The sequence below is a fragment of the Hirundo rustica genome, chromosome 1 (genome assembly GCF_015227805.2).
Source record: "Hirundo rustica isolate bHirRus1 chromosome 1, bHirRus1.pri.v3, whole genome shotgun sequence".
In the NCBI taxonomy this organism is placed as follows: Eukaryota; Metazoa; Chordata; class Aves; order Passeriformes; family Hirundinidae; genus Hirundo; species Hirundo rustica.
The window spans coordinates 139,706,838-139,729,640 of record NC_053450.1 but is presented as its reverse complement, the minus strand read 5'-3'; the positions used below and the strand labels follow the sequence as shown (position 1 = coordinate 139,729,640).

The 22,803-nt window shown below is 41.4% G+C and overlaps 1 protein-coding gene across 1 annotated transcript in view; it reads right to left on the bottom strand.

Annotated features, from left to right (window-relative positions):
• Nucleotides 1–22,803, bottom strand: part of GAD2 (glutamate decarboxylase 2) — a 40,366-nt gene that overhangs the window by 9,139 nt on the left and 8,424 nt on the right. The window contains exons 7-11 of the mRNA XM_040073616.2: nucleotides 19,472–19,587; nucleotides 9,267–9,346; nucleotides 6,090–6,144; nucleotides 4,513–4,629; nucleotides 3,338–3,402 (exon numbers count right to left, since the gene is read on the bottom strand). Coding sequence (XP_039929550.1) covers nucleotides 3,338–3,402; nucleotides 4,513–4,629; nucleotides 6,090–6,144; nucleotides 9,267–9,346; nucleotides 19,472–19,587 — 433 coding nt within the window. The remainder of the gene's footprint in view (nucleotides 1–3,337; nucleotides 3,403–4,512; nucleotides 4,630–6,089; nucleotides 6,145–9,266; nucleotides 9,347–19,471; nucleotides 19,588–22,803) is intronic.

Genomic DNA, 22,803 nt, shown 5'->3' with positions numbered 1-22,803 from the left:
TCGAAATTCTTCTGGGTATCACTAAGTCTCTGCGTAACCTGGAAAACCTGGCCCAAAGTAATTTTTCTTGTTGCTCTGATGATGGCAAATTTTCATAGCTCCTTCATTTTTGCTTGGCTACAGCAATTCACACAACTACAGTAATAAGAATGGAACTGACCCATCTTGCCAGAAGAGTCGGATCCTGCCTCCCTTCAGGATACATGTGTTGGAAAAACTGCTGTCACACTACATCTTGGGAACAAACAGAGAGCTGACACAATATGATCTAGAGAAGAGGCATTTGGGACTGTGGTATGGGCTGAATGGAAGATTGTCCACTTATTTATTATTTTAATTTTGTGTTTTGCTTGACTGGCTGTTTTATAATTACTATTGTTACATATGATGAATTAGCTGATAAATGTATGTATTTGCATCCTATCTGGCAAGCTGTCAAGGGCACATGGTGCACGTGATTTCATCTAGTGCAGTGATTTCTATTTTGATGGTATAAACCAGTATAAACTGAGGCATGTGAAAACTTAAAGGACCCACGACACACTTGCAGGTAACACTGATGTGAACAGAAGTGACCATGTTAGAATTTAGTGGTGTTTTCCTTTGTAGGACTTGGAGACAGTGCTACAGGTTTATGCACTTCCTGCCAAATTGCTTCCACCCCTTCAAAGCAAGCAATTTCAAAAATACACATGGACATCAGGCAGTACTTCTGTGCTTTCTTCTTTGCTTTTATTTAAATGGGACTGTGCAAGTGTCTGATGCAAAATCTGTAGGGAACAGTCTTCCACAGGCAACATCTGGCCACTTGGCTTGGCTTTTTGAGTATTTGGCAGCTTTTAATCAGCTCAGTCAGTCATCTGATTACAACACCAAAGCTAATGGTTCCAAACATTCACTCAGGTCTGTGAATTTCCCTTGATATGATACTTTTTAATTTTACTTGTGTCTATGCAAAATCAGACAGAAATTCTTTAAGAGACATCTAAATAACAATAGAGGTATGCATTTTCTCAAGCAAAAGGATTACTTACTAACAGCCAGATGTGAATTATCTGTCTAAAACATTTAATTTACCCTATGGTCACTTATTTACCTAATTAGATACCAATTGCACACAGAAAAATAATTAATTATGTAAAAAAAGCACCAAAAAAAGCCCAAACCACCCTATCATTTTTCATTTGTTATCAGTTATTTTGGGCTTCTGTCATCAGTATGTGTTTGAAGAAATTGCTGACCAAGACAAACAGTGAAGTAAAAAAATCTACAGGAATCCACAGATGTTTTCCAAAAGCATCTCATGTTTGCCCAAATAACTGAGCACCAAGAACCTATGCGATTTTTTGACTGTGACTCAAAGATAGGAAAAAAAAAAAAAAAAAAGCTTTTCCTTTACAGATTTAAACTGTATGACAGGAGAGATTCATGACTGGCAGAATTTGGTCCTGAGCCATCATTAAATACAGACTGATGCAATCACTGACCAGCTACAGCCCCAGGAAAGATGCCCAGCCCCTCTGTGGGAGCACTCACTCACTGCACACACACTTTTCTCATGTAGCTGTCACCCCCTGGATGGGGGACACCAGGCTGGAACTCCTGATGTTGGCCAGACCTATCTGCTCCACACACTGGGGCTAGTGTTTCCTTCAGGGCACCTCCCAGCACCTTGAAATCTGCTATGGGAAGACTGGAGGGCATGGTAAGGACAGTCCTGCAACTCATCCTCCTGTGACAGGAGTATTTCTGCTGAACTGACTGTTACCAGAAGGATGTGAGTACTCAGAGCACAGTGTGCTGCAGTAAATGTTCCCTCTCCTATCGAACATGAGTAACAGCTTCCGTTCTCTTCTACTCAGACCGGTGTTGACTCCATTATCTACCATGTAACAGAAAGGTCCATAAAAGGTCTGCTCTAAAGGATCTCTCACACTTGAGATCTGGACAAACTGAAATGAGCTGCTGGATCCAGCAAGCAGAGGAACAGCGTGCAAAATAACAAATTTCCTTAATTCACTGCCAAATATATTGAGATAGTGCTTATCAAAGCACTTAATAAAATCCAGTGGAGTTCTGGGTCTACAGCATATTATGTGGAAAATGCTCCAAAGTAGATTTAACCTGAACTTCTCATACCAGCACAAATTGGACAACAAGTTGGGAACCCTTTGTTCCATACTCTGCTCTCACAGGCAACGAGGTAGATTTTTGCCTGCTGGATATTTGGATATATGTCCTTTTATTGCATGATATGTAAGTCTGGACTGCTGTAGGCAGTCTTAACTAAATGCAATTCATAGAATCATTGACTGCTTTCCAAATTTTGCATGAGAGATGTATGAGAAAAGAACTGAATCATCAGAGTATCCTCCTAATCTCCAGGATCAGGATGAGGAAGTTGTTTGTAATTTTAATTGGCAAGGAACAGCAATCTGATTTAGTGATAAAGAAGTAGGAAGGGAGTAATGATTTACTCTTAAACATCATGAGCTTCAGTAAGTACAGAAATGCATGTGACTCGATCTAGCCCAGTATACTGCCTCTAGAAAGTGGACTAAATCGGTGATGGGGAAGAATACAAAACAGAGCAAGCACCTATGAACTTTTTCTAAATACTGAGCTTCCATTCATTTGTGGCTCACAGAAATCCTGAATGGTTTTTGTCTTTCCTTGAGCGTAGATAAATCTCAACATCCTATAGAAACAATTTCCATGGATTAACGAAATGTTTCTGAGTAAGCAGCAGTTTTTAAGCTTAAGCTCAGATCTTCCAGCCTAGACTAGTGTGCATCACTTATGTTCACCTGCATTATCTATTATGTCTTTGAGTCCATGACTAAAAGTATGTATACATCCAGGCAAAGATTTACTGAAGACTCCAGCAGCACAGTCTGGAGAGGCTATTCTCTCCAGAAGTGACAGAGCAGGGCATCTGTCCTAACTGCAGGCGTACCCGCATTTTGTACTTAAAGTTCTATACTTCAGTGTACAAGACCTAGAAGATTCACTTAGAGGAATGAAATTCCTGGTTCGTGTTGGATGCTGAATCAGAAAATGCTGCAGAAACTACTCTGGACCTGTGAATGTATGGTGTGAGAACAGAGAAACAAGCATGGGGTGTCTGCTGTTTATACTTCAAAACAAATGGCCGCACTACTGTAGCACAAGGGCACTCCGCAATGCTATTTCTACTGGAAGACAGTTTATAGGATTTCTCCCAGCTGTATCTCAGAGATAACATTGATCCTTGATTTTTACAGGCATTGCCACGGTAATCACAAGTATGTTAAAATGCATTTAATAAATGTCTTTTATTGATACTAATAAATCATACCTTTCAATGCCATTTAACTTCCATTTGTGTTTCCTGGACATCAGGAGCCCACCACCCCATGCTCCCTGGAAGGCAAGACACATTATCTTAATGAGAGCTCTGCTTTCCTCCCTGATGACAGCTGTGTGTTCCCATCAGTTTGGGACCTTTTTATCTCGCTGATGTGGCACATTCCAAAATGACCAGGCAGATGGGGCCTAAGGCATGAGCTGTGCTGACAATTTTCTTTCAGTAGCTTGGAAGCAGCGGTTAATAGCCCCTAATCTGGGCACTCACCCTTATCATCTGCAAACCCCTCCCTTGCCTCTCTGACAGCGGCACATCGGGCTGCTCCATGCTGTAATTAACGACTTGCAGATCCGCTCCTGGGTCAGCTGCCTTTTCTCTTGTAGTCACTAAGTTATAATAACAAACCAGGCTGGGATCTCAGCTGCTCTGAGGGATTTCCATCATATTTTGGACCCGCTACTGCTTGCCCTCTACTCATTTGCCTCTCTCACAGAGATCTGGGAGAAGCAGGCATTTCATGCATCTGAGAAGTATTTAAAGTAAATACAAATCCTTCCATTGAATGGACTGATTTTGGATGACACAGTAATACAAAATCAAGACTCCCAAACCTATGGGAAGTCAATTATCAAGCCTTTTTTGAGTAAGGATTTGCAAAAGTGACGTAGAAAATATTCTAGGGCTGAAAGATAATCCTTCAGAAAGATTTCTTGGCAAGAGCCTGGATAAAGCTAAGTAGCCAATCTGATAAATTTCTGTAGCACTTGCATTAACCTCATCAACAATTTGCAGTACTTTATTCCAGACAAATATATCCTTTTCCTTATGTATTTATTTTGCAGCTGCTGCAGAAGCTGAGCCAGTGCTCAGTATGCTTCTTACATATTTCTTTGCTAATGGCATTTAAAGATAAAGCTGAAAGCCAAAAGCACTCAAATTAGGTCATCTTAAGTGTCCCAGTTGCTACGAGTACAACTACAGTCACAGCTCCTAAAATATCCCCCTGACCTGAGCCTTTCAGAGGAGTGGAAAATCAGCGCTTGGATGTTAGACTTAATTACAGGAACTAAATACAACGGGTTTTGTACAAGATGACACTCTCCAAAATGAATAAATTAATGTTAATACACCTTGTAATCCAGCCCTCCACGTACGAAGGTACTTACATCCACGTGCATCCAGACTTTGTATTTCTTGCAGATGTCTGCAATAGCTATGAGAGGATCAAATGCTCCATACACTGTTGTCCCAGCTGTGGCACTCACCAGAAAGGGAACAAATCCCTGCAAGAAAGCAGAGAGACATCATTCCTGGTCAGGCTGCCGGATCCCGCGGCAGCCCCGGCTGCCCCGCTGCTGTCCCCACAGTGACCCCTCGGGTGTCTCCCAGAGGACATCCCTGCTGCGCTCACACCGGTTTGCTCCACGTTTCCATGCCGGCGAGATCATAGCTTCTACCTTAAGGTGGCAGCAAACTTCCAAACCAGTATCCTCCACTAGCTAGGATGCATGAGACAGGTAAGGGCTCAACAGAACAATCCTGCTTCACACCACCTGCCTGAAACAAAAAGAATTCTGCACTGCAGGATGTCACATAAGCAATCCTCAACCAGGCACCACGGTGAGAGAAGCTTTTCTGGTGGACTGTGCCCCGGGCTGCATTGCAGTTACCCCCGTGAGTGCCGGGCCATGCGGTGCCCCGGTTCTGCCAGAGGGAACATCGTGTCCGAGGGTGTCTCCTGGGGCAGTGGCAGGGCAGGTGTGGGGCTCGCTGCCAGCCCCATCCCTCATGCACAGAAGGAGACAGCTCTTCAAAGGTAAAAGCAGCAGCCCCCACAGAAGCCAGGGACTTTCTCTTGGATTCCCTCTGCTAAATGCTGTGCCTCACAGCAGAGCGCTCACCAGCCGTCGCTTCTGCGCCGTGAGATCAGGGGTCTGCCAGAATTTGTACCAGTGTTTCGTTTTAATTTCATTTTTAGTTACACTGATTTCATAAGGAGTGCTAAGAGTAGCTGGGTTTCTTTGCAGAACTCAGGTTGAAACCATCAAACAAGTCCAAACTTCCTTCTGCTGTTGGAGTCCAGGGCATGGGGTAAGCCCCCGACATTCTGCAACAGTCAGTAGGTTTGAGTTGCACTCTATTGTCATTTTGCCTTATTTTTTTTATCTACTGCATTGCTTTTCTTGGAAAAAAATGTGCTTTTAATGAAGATTTGTGTTATTAATCAGCTTTGGCTGGGCTGCTGTGTGTCTAGTGAATATAAATGCTGAAAGCACAGGTTGAGTTCATGACATTCTTTAATCTAGTTTCTCTTAGTGAAAAAATACAAAAGTGTGTGCATTTTTAGAGATACATGGATTTTAGTTTACCATCAGTTGATTTGGTGAGTCTATGGAAAGTATTTTCAATGCATTTGAATAAAACAAATTCCCCAAAATGATTACTCTGGTTTTGACAGTATGCAGCTGAGAATCTGCATCATAGGCTGATAATATAAAAGAGGAGGATGTTATGCAAAACATCATATAAAAAGAAAGCCAAATAGCTTACGGATATTATAAAGTGACTCTAAACCTATTTTCTCAGCAACCCTTGCCTCATTAATTGGCAGGCTACATTTCTAAGAAATAAATCAAAACTTAATGGGCAAGCCTGTGTTGTTTCACCAAGGAAAGCAAACAACTGGCTTTACCATTCTTTGCGGTTTTTTCTCCTTTGGAAGCAGAAAAGCTGGTAAACTTACTTTTTGTTTGGCTTCAACAATTCTTCTTTCAAGGTCTGATGGGATCATTTTCCCTCTAGAGCAAGAGAAAGTTGTATCAGTAACTTGATCTTGAAATCAACTTTTGCTGTTACTTCTTCACTTAATAGGAAACCCAAAGCAGGAGCAAAGTGACTTTTTTTGCCCAGGAGTTGTGTTGCATTGAAGAGCACAGAAAGACTCTGTCCATTAGTCTGAGTTTTTACCCTGATTATTTAGTCAATATATTTGCATCCAATATGGTGATGGTACCAGAGGAAGTATCTTGTGGCCACCCCATTAAAGACTGATGCTGCTCCTTGGAGCCTCTTGGTTCTGTCTGAAGTCGCGGTCCTGGGAGTAAGCTTCAGTGTCCCAGGGAGAGGCTCAGTACAGCATCCCAAGAAGTTCTCTGGGTGCCAGATCCCACGCTCCTCTCTCAGCAGGCACAGAAAATACCAAAATTACACGGCCTTGAGCAGTGCAACCCAGCTGTGCTGTCAGCAGCTTTCTCTGTGTTCCCTTCCCAGGGATGAACTTGTTTCAGGGTGACTTTTCCACAGTTTAGTGAACTACATGTTTGCATTTGCTGGAAGCAGGGTGTGAGAAGCTGCCAGTCAAGACTCGCTAAATGCCCTGTCAGGCAAATACTGACTGCATTTGCAACACCTCCAGTATGAGCCATCTTCTTCAGATTCAGACTCAGACATGTAAGGCTTGAAGGCTAATTTAGGAAATCCTGTAAATTAACTAGATGCAATCTAAAACAGTGCTGAAACGGAATATTAAGGATATGTTTTTCTTTGCTTTAGACACAAGCAAGTCCATAAAAGAAGAGGCAGTATGAATACCAGCTATAGAAACATGATAGATTCCCATGCTGCAGAAATAGTCTTCACCAGCTTTGAATGTTGTTCATTTAGACTGATATAAATTTTTTAAGATTTTTTCAGATTTTCTTCTTTCCCATGACCCTAATTTCCTGCTGCTATAAAAAAAGAACCTTAATTAAAGCTCAAAATGAAGTTACATGGAAACTAATAAACCTATTAGTTTTAGTTTCATTTTGCATAAAAACCCTTAAACTGTTTTCATGACATTTGGATGTATGTCCTTTTTTAAAAATTATTATTTGTTGTAGTAAGATGCTATTGGTTCTCTAAGATTTCATCCTCACATAGCTTACAATAAGACAGTATTTATTTCAGTAGAAATGGGATTGTACTGCTGAGTGTTTTTGCAAAATCTCTCCTGCATATTCAAAACACTAAAATACTGAAAGAACAATTAAAAATAAAAAGCTCTAAAAATCCAAAAATTAACCCTGATTTTTTCTTGCAGAAGTGCAAGGAAGGTCTAAAGAGTATTCAGCTCCTTATGAGCTCCCCCCAGACATATGTACATGTTCAGAGAAAAGCAGTAGTAGTCTTATCCTCAAAAAAAGTTCCTGGGATCACTAGAGGAATAAAGAAAATAAAACCAGGTCAAAGGAGAGCAATGAGTTCCTCCTCAAAAGATAATGTAGATGTTGATCTTTAATAGTTTCTGATTTAGTGAGCTTGTGCATAGAAACATACACAGAACTGGGTTGATGCTTTCACTGCCCAAAGTTTTTTGCCAAAGCAAGTGATTATCTGGCCCCATGTCACATCGAATAGATGCAGGAATTCATGGCCAGGAGAGTGCAATACCCAAGCAGCGTCAAGGTTTACCAGCTAAACAAGGCAAATTTGGCAGGCGTGGGTCAGAATGGGAAAGAGCCAGCAGGAAGTATGCTTGGTCATATTGAAAACATCAGAAAAATATCAGTGTGCTCCTTCACCCTTCCACAGGCCCACATCTTCACAGAGGGTCTTCTCAACCCCACCAGCCCACATCCTGTGCAAACAATCTGCTCTGTCCCTGTGCTGTCTGCTGTGTGCCCGTGGTGTCTGAGACACACACAGGAATCCTGCTGTTTGAATCCCCCAGTGTGGGCAGGTGAGCCACTGTGGTCTTCACAGAAAACCATCATGCTGAATTTGCACAAGAAGAAAAGGATGACACAGCTTCATTGATCCACATCCATCTCTAGTGAACAGAAACAGCTGGGAATTTATTTTGATATGTGTTGGTTGTTCTGACGTCATTAAATCCTCTTCAAGGTGTGTTCAGTCTTTTGTTAATAAAGAGATAATAGGACCATAAGCCAATACGCAAGCACTGTGATTAGCACTGTAAATTGTTTCCTTGATGCTTTGTTTTTAATGTGGGAGCAGAGTATTTTGATAGGAGCAAAGCCTTTCATTTCTGTTTGAGATGTAATTAATTCAATACCTTGTAGCAATGAGGGACTCAAATAGCATTTTCTATTGGAAAGACTCTCAACAGAATCAGTAGGAATTGTTCTAATAAGTTTTTGTCCCATAAAAAGTGTTTTTCCTAAATAAGAAAACTTTTATCAGAACATTTTGATTTTGTTAATATACCTCTTTCTCAAAATGGGTTTTCAGAGAGAATTGAAACCGTCAGGTTAGGTGAGTTAAGCAAGAAGTTATCTACCACCTTTTTTCAGAGCCTGTGTGAGCTGCAGCTTAGTTGCTTCCTGTGCTGTTGGTTTCCAAGGTTCACCATCCTCCTTAGCCTATGCTTCCCACAATGCTGCCAAGACCCTTCTCTTCACATCCTATCACAAACCTGTCCCTATCAAGGCCACTGAGGGAAATGCAATCCAGCTGAGAAAGATGGTGGGGGCATGAAGTAATAGAATTACATTAGCAAATGCTCCTAAATATTTTATTCCTATAAAAGGCCCACTTCTGCTCATTTTAATGGATCAGAACAGAGAGTCTGATTTGACCAAAACAAGCTTCCTCCTGGTTTCATAGCACAAAATGTGAAGGATGATATTAGTTTGATATCCTGTTTCACAGCAGAATGAAAGAGAAAAAAATATCAGAAACCTCTGAGGAAAGAAACTTTTAAGATTTTTTATGATCTCCAAAAATGGACCCATAAAGAAGCTACTAACGGAGCCAGGTCCTCAAGTGGGATAAATTAGGGTAAAACTGCTGAAGATGACGGTGCTATGACAAATTATACCAGCTGCTGACCACATCCTACACACACGCTCTGAGATGAGCACCTGATGATTCTCTGTTATGCACCACAAAAAAAGCTGCATTTGACATCTTTACTTACCTTTCATCACATCTAATCAAAATCACACTATCAGTACCAATACCCAAGGCTGCAGCTCCTTTCTTCACAGAAAAGTGACTCTGAAAAAAGACATTTATTATTATTTATTTGCTTTATTGTTTATTACCAATTTAATATAAAACACTACCCTCTTGCAAACCCTCCAGCAAGAAGTCCCACGAGGCAGTAATTACATTCAGAGCCCTTTTGGAAACCGATCACTGTAATCTGAGGCTTCAAAGCAGGTCACTACCATCAAGTGGAGAAACAGCAATAACTCTGATCTGGTTTTACTCCTGGAATATTACATACACAACTGTGGTCGATGCTGGACCTCGATGCATACCTGCAGCTTCTATTGCCTGTACAGATTCAGCTATGAGCTTGATTTACTGAAACAAAGTAGTCTTCCCTAGAGAATTCGTTTCATTTGTGATGTCCAGAGTCATGTTCTACGATGTATTTTCTGCCCAAACAATATACTGACAGAAATGAATTTAGGAAGCCTAATTGTGATCTCATGCCAGTGAAAGCCAGTAGTAATGCCTACTAATAAACAGAGCTACTGAAGTTTAAAATCAGAATAGCACTATTAAGCAAGATTATTAGTTAATCTGTATGTACAAAATAAAATGTGAAAGTTACATACTGGAGTGCATGTCGGCCTAATTTTTTCATGCTCATAAGACTTAGCTCCTGAGCCAGTGTTGGTGGATAATTCTAAATTAAACCCCAGTGAGTATGTTAATGCAACAGTTTTATATCAAATTATAGCCCAAAGAATCTGATTTTATATTAACTGAAACCCAGCTGTTAACAATATTGTCCAAAGTAATTCTAACTACAGGTTGTGAAACATTACAAAAATGGAAATTCTTTAGATACTACAGTACCACTGGCATAGGATGCAACACTGTAAAAAAGATCCAGAAGATAAAAACCTAACAAGGCTTTTTAAGTGTCCAGATTGTTAAAGAAGAAAGGAAGACCTCGTCTGCAGATCACAAAGGAAAGAAGTAATCACTACTGCTTTGTCAAGGGGGTATTTGCAAGCAGCAGAGAGCTGTAGGAAAGAGACTGGGACAACGGTAACACGTGTGGATTTCACTTAAAGGCCATGAGGGCACAGGTTCACTGCATGCTAAAGGGCTCTGTACATAATGAACACTTTGAAAATTACAGTAATTCTAAACTGACTTAATGAAAGAGGAAGAAGAGTAGAAGAACTGCATCATGAACATCCAACTTAAGAAGTGAAAAAACCTCTGTGTTTTAAAAATTGCACAAAGAATAGTTTTTATTGAGTCTTGACTGCTACGTCTAAGAGTTTCCAGTACAAATTCCTTTTTTAATACACCTGTATTCTCACAATTTTGGCTGAAATTCTCAATGTTTTCATGATGTCTGCTGACTTTTTCAATATCCAGAGATTTTGAAGAAGTTCAGACCGCTCTTAAGTCATGTTTCACTGATAATATACGGGCAGTTTGAAAATGCTTTCTCAGGTAAATATTTTTAATACTACATTTATTTCTTAAATGCACCGGGTTAGTACAGCTTTTCCCAGTGGGGTATGGCTGCAGTGTACAAACAATGTGTATTGGGCAGCCACTAAACACGTTGCCTAGATGTAAAATCAGTCTTTGAAGTCCTAGTTCAGCAAACCACCCCAGTCCCTGAATGAAGCGCACTCTGAAATGTAAACATACACACACTGCACTGACTCTCGCATGAACTGACGATAAATGAAATGCATACTCATCACTTAGATGAGCCACAGGGGATTTGTGCCTGTGCTTAAGTGTTCTGCTGTCCTAGACTCAGTACCTTGCAGGTAGCCTAACCAAGCTGGCATCATCAAATAGGCTTCCTCTGCATTCTGTGGGAAACAGGCACCTCCAGGCAAAGATTCATCCAGCATAAGGGCGGCTGGTTTGGAGTGGGTGCTGAGTGACATCAGGTGAAAAAGTTCCTGCCCCTTCTCTCTGAACAAAGTCCTGTGGTATCTGCTGTGAGAATGGAAGTGTACAGCATCTGCAGCCACCAGCACTCCAGACATGGAAGATGCTTAACATCCAGACATCATCCAGCCTATTAAAGCCACTGGTCACTGGAATGTTCATCTTGGAGTTTGCTCTGTTGTTTTTCTAGCTGGGAGTCACAAGGTGCTAGGAGGTATTTATGCACTGAACATCACAGCTCAACCATCACACTGACATTTTTCATGGCATGTTATTTACTTCACAAAACTGAATTTTTGGACAAATGCATTTCCATGAGTTTCATCAGCTTCACTAAATTCAGTGGGCTTTTCCCCAGCACAAACACACTGCAGATGAAGGCTTGGATTGTGACTAATCCACAAACCTCTAAACATCAAAGGTACAGAGGTCTGTTCCCAGCAAATGTGGGTCTCCCTGAGCCCCGGTGGCAGGGAGTGGGCAGAGAGTGCCCCTACGGGGCAGCAGGGCAACTTTTTGAGAGTGGGGAGGGGAAGAGGCCATGAACTGGCTATTGGCAGGAGGAGGCTTACACAAAATTCCCAAGCTTAAGAAAGTATCTGTGAACTTTGCAAAAACTGAAAACAGAGAAAAAATATTGCCAGCATATGACAGTTCACTGATATGCTATATGAAGATAATATTGAATTCATATACTTAAAAAAAATTAATCTGTTTTTTAATCATGTATCACACAAACTGATGTGCAAATAAATGTGGCATAAATATATAATAATAAATAAATATATAAATGCAGGTAGAGATATAGGAGTGAAGAGTCCTGGTTATGTTTCACTGGGGGTTGAGTCGATAACATTACATTCATTAATTTTGCTCCTTACTCCGCACTAGTTAAAAAAGATTTACTGTTGCAATTTGTTTTTCTACTAGAAAACAGAATGATTCAAAGTACCTTAAAAAAGAAAAGACATTTAAATGGTCTACTATGAGGAAGGAAATTAAGCCCATGTGCTCAAAGGCATCTACTGGAATATGGCCAAGCTCAGCTGCCTTGCTAAGAAGTCTCATGGCACTGCTAAAAGAGCACTGGGGAAAAAAAAAATGAATGTAGTGCTGATAGCTCAGTCGCCTGAAGGCTTTTTACAGACTGAAGGGAATTCAGTGGTCAGGAACCAAAACTGGTTTATGGATAAATTGGGAAGAAATACAGAAGTCTGTGCACAGAAGGGCAAATGCAATTACAATTTCTAAACAAAATCTGAATATAGAATGGCTCAATCTGTGGACACAGTCACAGATATATGACTGCTGTAAATGTTTTCAGGTTTTAGGGCAACACCACAGGAATTACTCCAAGTCCTTGAGAGGCTTTGAAAGACCAAGGACGAAAGCAAATTAAAAAAAAAAAAAAAAAAAAAAAAAAAAAAAAAAAAAAAAAAAAAAAAGTTGTAGGACCAAAGAAAGCTTTCACAATGATAAGTATAAACTTTGGTTTGTTATTCTTGTGATGGTGCTGAAAGTTTGGTTGCCTGTGTAATATAATAGTAAACACAGGAAACTATAAAGGTCAAAGAGATGAAAAGGTTTGCAGAAATAAACCTGATCAGACAGAACTATTCACAGATGATTTAACTGGGCTAACAAGGAAGGGCATTAAATGTGACCCCTTTGCAAATACCAGGGCTACAGACTTTTCAGACACACCAAGAAGGGAGCTTGAACACCACCTTTCACAACACAGCTGTGTAAGAGTTACACAGATCTGAAGCCTTATGGTGGGAGAACAGGGAACAAAGGGAGGACAGGTGCAGGTGCAGGCTTCAGGGTGCCAGTCCTGAAGGAAAAGCCAGGCTTGGAGGCACTGGAATGTCTGGGCTTTCAGCACTGTCCTGGGGATGCAGACAGAGGAGGACACACAGCTGGGAATGGGCTGTCACTTTGGCTTCCAGGCTTTCTCCTCCTCTCTATTCACGCACTGTAAAGGGTGCATGGAAGACTACAAATGCATCCCCAATAGAGAGGAACCTGATTTCTGTATAGAAAGAAATGTGGTAAAATTCAGTGGTGAAGGAGAAGGCATAGATATTAGTGACTAAGAATGTATTGATAGTCAGGGGAAAAAAAAAAAAAAAAAAAAAAAAAAAAGTGATTCTGAGCCAGGGGAATTTTTCCTGTATCTAAAATTTCAAATGTTGTTAGGTATAGGTTTGCTCCCCAGAGAGTCATTTTTATATGGTTAGCTTTGTAAGGTAGAGACAGTGTAAATGTACTACATGTGCAATAATGAATAGGCTCTCTGAAATATGGAAGAATTAGAATAATTAAAAATGCTATGATGCTGAAAAGTACAGCATTGTTATCTAAAGTGCTTCAATATACAGATGCTTCTATTTTTATAGCTTGCTAAATTACTTGTTCATCATCTGGCATGGTTGAAGCTGTCACAAAGAACCATCCTAATGCCATGAGCCCCACAGGGCATGGCTGTTTTTTCAGATTGCTGTTTCTCCTTGCTTACATAAATCCAGAGCGGCATGAGCTTTGTGGAGGTGGCTTATCAGTAACCGGTTCCCAAATGCTGAGCAAGCTAAGATATCCTGCACCTGAAATTCCCCTGAGGTCAGTCACTGGCAGCTGGGTGCCCAGGAGATCTGAACCCTCAGCCTCACCCCATCACCTATTCACCAGCAAAGAGGGTGAACACACTTTCCTCTTCACTTCTCCTGGGCTTCTTGCAATTTCTGGATGTGTAGGCTGGGCTGTTTCTCTCTTAGTAATCTAAAAATGTGTGGCTAGTCCAGACTTCTTGTTGGCTCCCACAAAAGTGGGGGAAAAAAGGTACCTCCAAAAGGCAGCCTGATCTCTAAGGCTTTGGCATCTGTTTTAGACTTAAAATGAGTTGTCTTCTGCAGATCTTGCTCTTTTTTATTTGCCATAAAAAGTGTATAGACTAACTCAGATTAAATGTTTACACTTCAGGTGATTAACATTAAGCAACACGAATCCTATTTTTATCATCTAATTTCAAGCTACAGCTTCTCCTTCAATTACCTACCAAAAGAGCATACTGTGTCCTATCCAAATTTTAAATACACTGTAATGAGAGATGTATTTGCTATGTTTCCATTTATCTATTGCTATTCAGTTTTCTCTCCTGATACTAACAAGTAATTTTAAAATGAGGATATTGAGGTTTCTGAACATACTAGTATGTACATCTTTGGCATTTTTGAAACACACAATTTCACACTGCTTTTCTAATCAGAAAGCCTCATTCGGGTTTTTTTCTGGTGCAGATAGTTTTGCAGCACTGCATGCAATAAGAAATGCTGCACTGAGTTCAGAAGGAATCTGTGGCAGTGTAAAAGCCACAAGGTATTGACCATATGAAGGATTAGGCTCAAATGATGATTTTCTCCTCTAGGATAGACTGCACCAGAGCCCTACTTTTCTAGAAAATGCTTTTACTTTGATTTGAAAGGTGTTACCTGAATTAAGTTGTTCCTCAAATAAGGACAAATTTTCACTGTTTCCCCCTGGCTTCAAATACCATAAAAATAATTTTCTAGTTATTTGCAGAAAGCAATGCAAAGAAAAAAAATGTGAGGATCCATCAGTTTGCTTTTAAGTTTCCTTAGGTGGAAAAAAATCAAATTCCTACTTACTCTGTATGCCCAGAGTGTACTTTACAGCTTTGTAATCTATGCTACCAATTAGAAAACGGGATTTCCAGGCTCCTCAAATCTTTCTCTGGAAGCAGCACCTCACACAACACCCCTTGGACAGCTTTTGGCAGGTGGCAGTTCTGCAAAGTGTCTCCTAAGTCACAGGGACAGAGGACAGCACTACATCTCATGGAAGTGGTAGACTAGAGATCAGATTTTCATTCACTCTACACAGAAGCCAACCCAAAATCTTCCATATCCTGTGTGAAATGGTCTATCAAGCTACAGACACAGAAATCTCTTTTCAATTTCCTCCTGCATCAGCACCAAGAAGCTTGATAGTAGGCTTCTGAAACTGTTCAGATTAAAGCTTCCCAAAGCCATTATTCTCCTACAGATACTGGAATAATTTGACACATTCCCGGCAACAAATGGGGCTTATCCCAAAGGGAAAGCAGCATGCACGAAGATGAAGAGGTGATTTATTGCTAACTGCCTCCTCTGACCTGGCTGCTGTGTGGATGCTGAGTGCGCTGCTGCTGGGAGGGTGCTCCCCTACCACCCCAGACAAGGAACCTCTCGCAGTGCTCATCCAGATGATGAGGTTCCTCCCAGTGTGTGCAGCTGTCTGCAGTGCTGATACCTGGAGAGGCAGCAGGGCCCCCCTTCAGTCAGAACATGCCAAAGCTGCACTCCTAGTGAAGTCTTCAGCAGCAGCTCTTTCAACACAAGAGCAGTGCAGATGGAGAGATGCCAGAGGCAAGGAGAGCCTCTTCTGTGTCCTCTGTGGCCTCTAACTGGGTGAAGAGGTCCCTTATTGCCAGATCAGGCTCAATCACTTGCCAGTTCTTAACTCTGCATTTTGTTTTCTAAGCCTATGATAAAGCCTATGATAAGCCATGGCTATTCCCTCATTGAGCACCTCACAAGATGTTCCTTCTTCGGGGGCTTCTAGATGAGTGGGAAAGTAAGAAAGCTGTTGTGAGCTACATGAAAACAGTCTTGCTGGGTTGGAGAACAGAGAAGATGAAAAACTTTCTGTCTTTCCAATAATGACCAGCCTTTGTTTCATTCTCTGAACTGTGGATTAAGCCCACACCATCCCTAATTAATCAATTGTGCTTGAAATTTGCAAGTCTCTTTAAGCTGTTTTCCTACTATCAATGAAAAGGGCCAAAGGCTGTTTTGTGACTTGAACCCCCTAGTTCTCTACAGCTAAACTTAACACTTTGCACACTTTTCCTCCTCAGGGCAGCATGACTCTGTCCTTTTGCCTGCTAGGTGTAATCCCTACTCTATACTATTTCCAGCTACTATTGAATATTCTTGAAGACAGTGGTGGTTGAGCACGTCAAAATCACAATAGAGAATGGGTTAAAATTTAACAGGTCTTGCCTGACAGACAAATGGAACAATGAAAATATTCTGAGAAGGCAGCTATCCCTTCCAGCAGCTTTCCCCATGCTGAAAAAGGGATGGACTCCTCTGAACAGCTAGAGCAGCCTAAAGCTGATATGCTGGAACACATGAGGAGGCCTTCACTTAGATTTTTCATTGTGTGTGAAATGATAGACTGAAATAGGTTTTTACAACTGGCATCCATCACTTTTTCCCCTCTGAGTCAAGGTCTCTTGCATCATGTGCAGTCCAGCACAGCTGCCCTGAAGGACATCACTGCTCCTGTGCCAGTACAAATTAAAGAAGACCGATGATGTCCTGATGAATACAGAGGACTGAATTAAATCCTGAGTGCAAGTGCATCTCAGTGAAATTAACCTGAGGAAATCCAACCCGAGTAGTTGCAGGGTACTTCACCATCACTGGTGAAACAGAAACAAACAGAAGCAGAGTGTGCTAAGTTATGGCTTGGGGAAGACTTGCTGGCTGGGAACGTGCATGGCTGGAATAATCACATGACCTATTTCACCAAATGTAGGTTGTGTGTATGAGGAGGCTCTATATGGTCAGTGCACAGAAGTAGGCAAAGCTGTCCCAAAAGTGATTTAGAGCATTTAAATTAAGGAATATTTAGGTTTCTAATTTGGATGCTCTGAGTTTCTCTCCAGAGGTGCTTCTCTTCACTGGCTGTGCAGAGACTGAGGCTCCTAATTTTGGAACATGATGCACTCCTAAATTAGGGAGGTCATTACTTAAAAGCTCTGAATTACTCCTCCCTTCCCTTCTCCCCCACTGGCAGCTTTCATGGCATCAGACTGAGACATTCTGATTACAGTAGTAGTGGTGACAACTGTGACACAACTTCATTCATTTATAGTACAGGAAGCTCTAGACTGGTAGTAATGAAAATAGAGTCTCATCTGGGATGCTGAAATTCTTCACCGAGAATTGATGACATTGAAATCTTTGTGTCTGACTGAAAATTTCAAAACCAAAATCTCTTGAATTTCTGAACACATACAGTTACTTTAAGCTTTGTTTACTATCCCACCATGCATGCAGAGCATGGGGAAATGATACTATGGATTTGCTGCTCCAGTTAGATCCCTAAAAATCAAGGGAGGCTTAAGTTTAATATCTGGAAAAGGTTCTTCACCCAGAAAGTGGTTGAGCTCTGTAACAGGCTCTCCAGTGAGGTGGTCACCAGCACCAAGCCTGACAGAGTTCAAGAAGCTTTTGGACAATACTCTCAGGCACATGGTGTAATTCTTGGGGTGTCCTGCACAGGGCCAGGAACTGGAGTTGATGATCCTGATGGATCCCTACCAAATCAGGGTGTTATATGATTCTACAGTCTGCTTGTTCCACGGTCACTGTCTTTCAAGAACATCGAACTGTGGCAGAGGGAAACGTCAGTCAGGCCAAGGAGTCTAAAAGTAGGTAGATCATCAGAATGATGTGATAAATGAGACAAATTACATTTTCATATCTTAAGTGTCTGTTCAGGTCCTGAATGACACTCCCTATCTTAATAAGGATTGTACTTCTAGGCCTCTGTAATTTCTGTAACAACTTCTGCTGTTTTGAGGGTTAAACCATGAGCCCATATCCTTTGGGCAATTAAGGGTTAAAGGGTCCTATCTTCACTTAGCACAGTTTCTTAACTTCTCTAGAAGAATATACTTTTTATAAAGTTTGATTGAGGAGGGGACAAAACTGCAATCTCAAGATACTTTTAGAATGTAATATGTTTCAGATGCCGTCCTGTGAATTCTCTAGTATATTTGATTTTTGAATGTTTAATTTGCTAAGGGAACTGCTTCTTCCCTGGCATGAAAACACAATTATTAAAGCTCATTTCATTATTTTCAGACTGATAGTACAATTTGGGTCATTGTTTAACACTCCATCGCTATGAAAACAATTACATTCTCTAATGATTAATAGGATTTGTTACTTTAAATAAACATCCTGAACCTTATTTGCATGACTTAGGCTTGTTACTTCCATATGAATAAGGTATCTCTAGTTCTACATGCAGCTTTGGAAAGTTGCTACTCATCTGTAGACTGTCCTCTTTGACTGCTATGGGGACTGGAATTCTGCAATGTATAGCCCACAGGTGTGTATTGCATCTCATCCCATCCTACTGCTATGAAAGGCATCCTCAGAGAGATTTCCGCCTGCACTTTTGTGATCAATTTTTAGGGTATTTTGTTCTTCACACTTGCATGTAATGGAAGCACATTCTATGGTAAGCCAAAATAGGCACCAGGAGGACATTGTTACCTAACATGGACAGTATCGTGATGAGCCTCGGCCACAAATGAGTCCCTTCTGGCTGAGCCCACACAGATGGTGACAAATTTACAAGTGGACAATGGAGCCTGACAACAGCTCCTCCTGGGGATAAACATTTCCTTTCCTCCTTCACCCACATTCTCCACTCTAAGCTGCAAGGAGTTTTAAATGGTCAGAAAGCCAAAATCAACCCCCCCAAAAGAGACTTCCGTATGGCTGTACATGTACAAGAGCAAAGAACTCTCTCACGAGAACTACTCCTGTTCTCTTGTGCCCACCTCCCCTCGCCTCTGGCACCACCAGGTCCCAGCAGAGCCTGTGACGAAGCCCTGTGTGCTGAAGCTTTTGCTCACAGGCAGAAATTCACAGTGAAGCCCAGCTGCCCAACAAATACTGCAGCTGCTCTGCGGTACACACACACAGCATTGCCATGTGACTGTCTTCATGTATGTTATCACCTTCTCATTAAGTAACGGCAGGAGTGGTTTCACATGGGAAGATTTTGACTCAAAAGGATTTTCTGTTGCCTCAGAGTGACCCAAACAGATGACATTCCTGGCAGAAAGTGCTGAAGCCCAATGAAGATCTCTCCTTGTTTGATGTGGTCCTTACCAATCACATCAACATTTACATAGACACAAGTGAGAGCAAAGAATTGGCAGTGGTTTGTAGAGACTGTTCTGCCTGGATTTCAGCCACAGAGAAGTGCAGAGATCATCCCTCTATAGATCAAAAAAGCCAGCCTCTTTGCACGTTTTTATTCCCAGTGAAGGAATAACAGAAATGAAGACAGTTGTCAACAAATTCCTGTTCAGCTATTTTCTACATCATAAATTCATACAAGCAGATGTAACAGATATCAAAAAACAGAAACACATACATGTTCTGATGTGAAGGCAACCAGTCTGGGAATAGCTGCCATTCCTTTTTCTTTAACTTCTGGGAACATCTTGAAACGTGCAATCAACATAGCATACATGTTAGATATGGCACCACCTGGAGTCCACAGTAATATACTGTTACTTTTTCTATTCATTGTAATATCATTTCAGAACAAACAAGTTTTGCTACAGTTTTTCTAACTCTAACGATAATGTCTCTGCCTCATGGCAGAAACACAGATTCTTTTTCCTGATGCTCCACACAGCTGGGCTGTGTAATAACAGGATATACTACACACAAATAACAACTTATGCAAAAAGTACCCCTGCAAAAAATGACTGGCACTTCCTTTCACCCTCACTCTAACTACCATCTCTCCTTCAGTCCCCAGTCTTAGCTTTCCATGTGTCATCAATACATAATCCCACTCTATTCCATCTCCTAAGCAGATGTCCCCACAAGGCAACCTCCTAAGGGATTTCCAAGTGCCACCTAATCTGTGTTCTCCCCTCCTAAATTGGGGTGGTGTTTTACGCCCCAGCTTTGAGCAAACCCACCCACTGAGACCCAACAGCCACTATCTTCTGGATAACTGGAGGGGGAAGAGGGAAGAGAAAGAAAAATGGGTCATTCTAACCAATATTTTCCATTTTAATTGTCCTCTGACAGGAACAAGGGGGAAAGGTTAAATGTCCCTAACACTTGCCTTAAAATCACTGGCATACATACATTCATTAAAAATAGCCATTCCAAGATGGCTGTTTAACCTACTGCAAGATGGGTATCAGATCTACAGCTCTGCAGTGGTCTGTTTTTCCTTTTTGAGATTTTTTACAAACTGAGTCTGTGTGTCTACAGCGGAGCAATGTTTGGCTTTACATTAATGCTGCATGAGCACAATGGGAATATAATGCAGGACCTGAGGCAGAAGCTGAGAACTTTTACATTTGTATGCACACAAACATACAGATAGACATGCATACATGAAATCCATCAGGTTTATCCCGCATATATGTGTGTATATATACACATATATATACACAGAAATTGATTATATTCCACGTTTATGCACATGTATTCATATAAAGCAAAGGTTTTAAATGAGGAGGTTGAAAAGCTGGTGAGATGGAGTTCAACTATTGCAACAGTCATCCATCTAAAAATGGAGCGAAGAGCACAGGATGTGCACCTCCAGAGGATGGCTCAGCTCATCCTATGGCAGCTGCCTGTGCTAGGTGGAACTTGCCCAGCAGACGCATCCCCCACTCTCCCTCGAATACACAGGAGCTGCTGTAAGTAGCCCAGGGTAGACACCCAATTCTTGGACAGCCAAAGTGAGATAAGATAAAATCCACCCTTTGAGCAGATGAAGGAAGTACTGTTGGGTATCTGTGCTGGAAAATTTAACATTGTTTTGACTTTTGAAAGATTTGGTTTAGTCCCACTGGAGATACATACTGTTCCACAGCCCACACAACCTGTGCCCTTCATTTCTAATCAGAATCCTAGCTCTGCTATTGCAGTGGCTGCCCTGCTGTGGGCTTTCCCTGACCTCACCGGCCCTCCTGTGAATCCAAGGGAAAATGCCACAGAAAAATGGCATTGCTGGCATATGGGTCAGTACACACTCAGGTTTTTCCTCCCCTTTCAACTATCTTGAGAGATGTGAATGTATTTCTACACCTCTCTTCAGAAATGACAAAACAAGAAATGGCAAGATTAAGAGGAAATGCTCAGGTATCTGTCCCTAAAAAATGCAGATGTCATGCAAAGAGCTGCTATTGATGATTTAGGTGACTGGACTAAGTTGAAGTAATTTGGCCTATCTTGTCCAAAGTAATTGGCTCGGTGTCAAAAGAAACAAGACTGAAATGTTAAGTTTCTTCAATACCTATTAGTATTAATTAGTCATTTAACCTTAAGTTTATTAATAAGCCTGCAATCTGCTTTTAAGTTCATAGCTGTGTTCACAGTTAACTGCAGCTAACAAAACACACCTATAGAATTTGGAGAAAGTAGTAAGGCTTTTACGCTTCACATGTATTCATACTGTGCATTTCATTCCAGTGAATGCAGAGAAAGAACTTTTTCTTTGCAACAGGAAGGTCTTCAGCAAAAGCCATGAAGTAAGAAGACAGCACAGAAATTATTTTGATTATTTACTAATTAAGCAGAACCTGCACACTGAATATTGCTGTCTTAAGAAAGAAAATTAGAAATATGCACTTTGCACAAACCAGAAATTGCAGAGAAAGAAAGAATGAGAGGGAGCAACCCTGCAAGTGCCAGTGCAGGTACATGCCTGCCAGAGAGCTTGTCCCCACACAGGTTTCAGCTCGATGAAGTGAGCTCTGACAGCAACACCCTGGTCCCGTGCCAGGCAGCACCTCTCACAGCCCTGGCAGTGCCAGCAGCTCCTCCTGAGGCACACACCTTTCCTGACTCACACTACCTCTAGCTGAGTTTGCCAGACTTGGGCAGACCTGGCACACACACTTGAGCCTTTCACCCGTCCTGCTGCCATGCCCAGCTGTGCCCTCCAGAGCTGGCTGGGCAGCACTGCTATTGCTGCTGCTCTTCTCTCACCCTGCAGGTCGCTGACCAGCCCAGTGGGAAGGGGAAGAACCAAGAGCAGCTGTACTGAGCCAGCTCAGCGTTGGTAACCAACCGCTGTTCAGTTTCCAACTTTTCACTTTGGTCCTGGGCTCATGATACACACTTAGATGCCTGGTGTGATGGAAGCCAAGGTTTTCAGGGGGATCTCTAAGTACCACAATTAAAGCTGTCAGAGCTTTTGCTCTCAGTGCTTTTAAAGTAAGAACTCACGAAAAAGCAATGTCAATTCTTCTCACCTGTTTCTCTATATCTGTGGAAAGGGCCAGAATAAAACTCCCACACCACCTCCCATGTGTGCATTCAGATGTGAGAAGCTGAAGATGAGTCTTGCCTGACCTTCATGGCCTTGGAGAGCTGAACGTCCTAGGTTGTTATCAGTGAGGCCTTCTACTCAAGAGTGCACTCTTTCTATCTCCATTAGGTCAACTAACTTTCCTTCCAGAGAGGCTCCCTCTTCAACAGCTAACAGTCTATTCTCTTTTGACAAGCCAAGATGTCATACCCAATGTAAATTCTTTCAGTATTTTGCAATTTGGTAAGATAGACAGGCCAAAACTTTTGAGCAATGGAATTACAGAGTCAGAGAAGAGGTGACAAAGAGCATAAATCAAAAGACTGAGTGGAATGATTAAAAAAATAAAAAAGTCTTAACAATGTTTGTCAATGATTTCTCTACACTAACTTTTTTATCTTATTGACTTGCCCTGAAGGAAC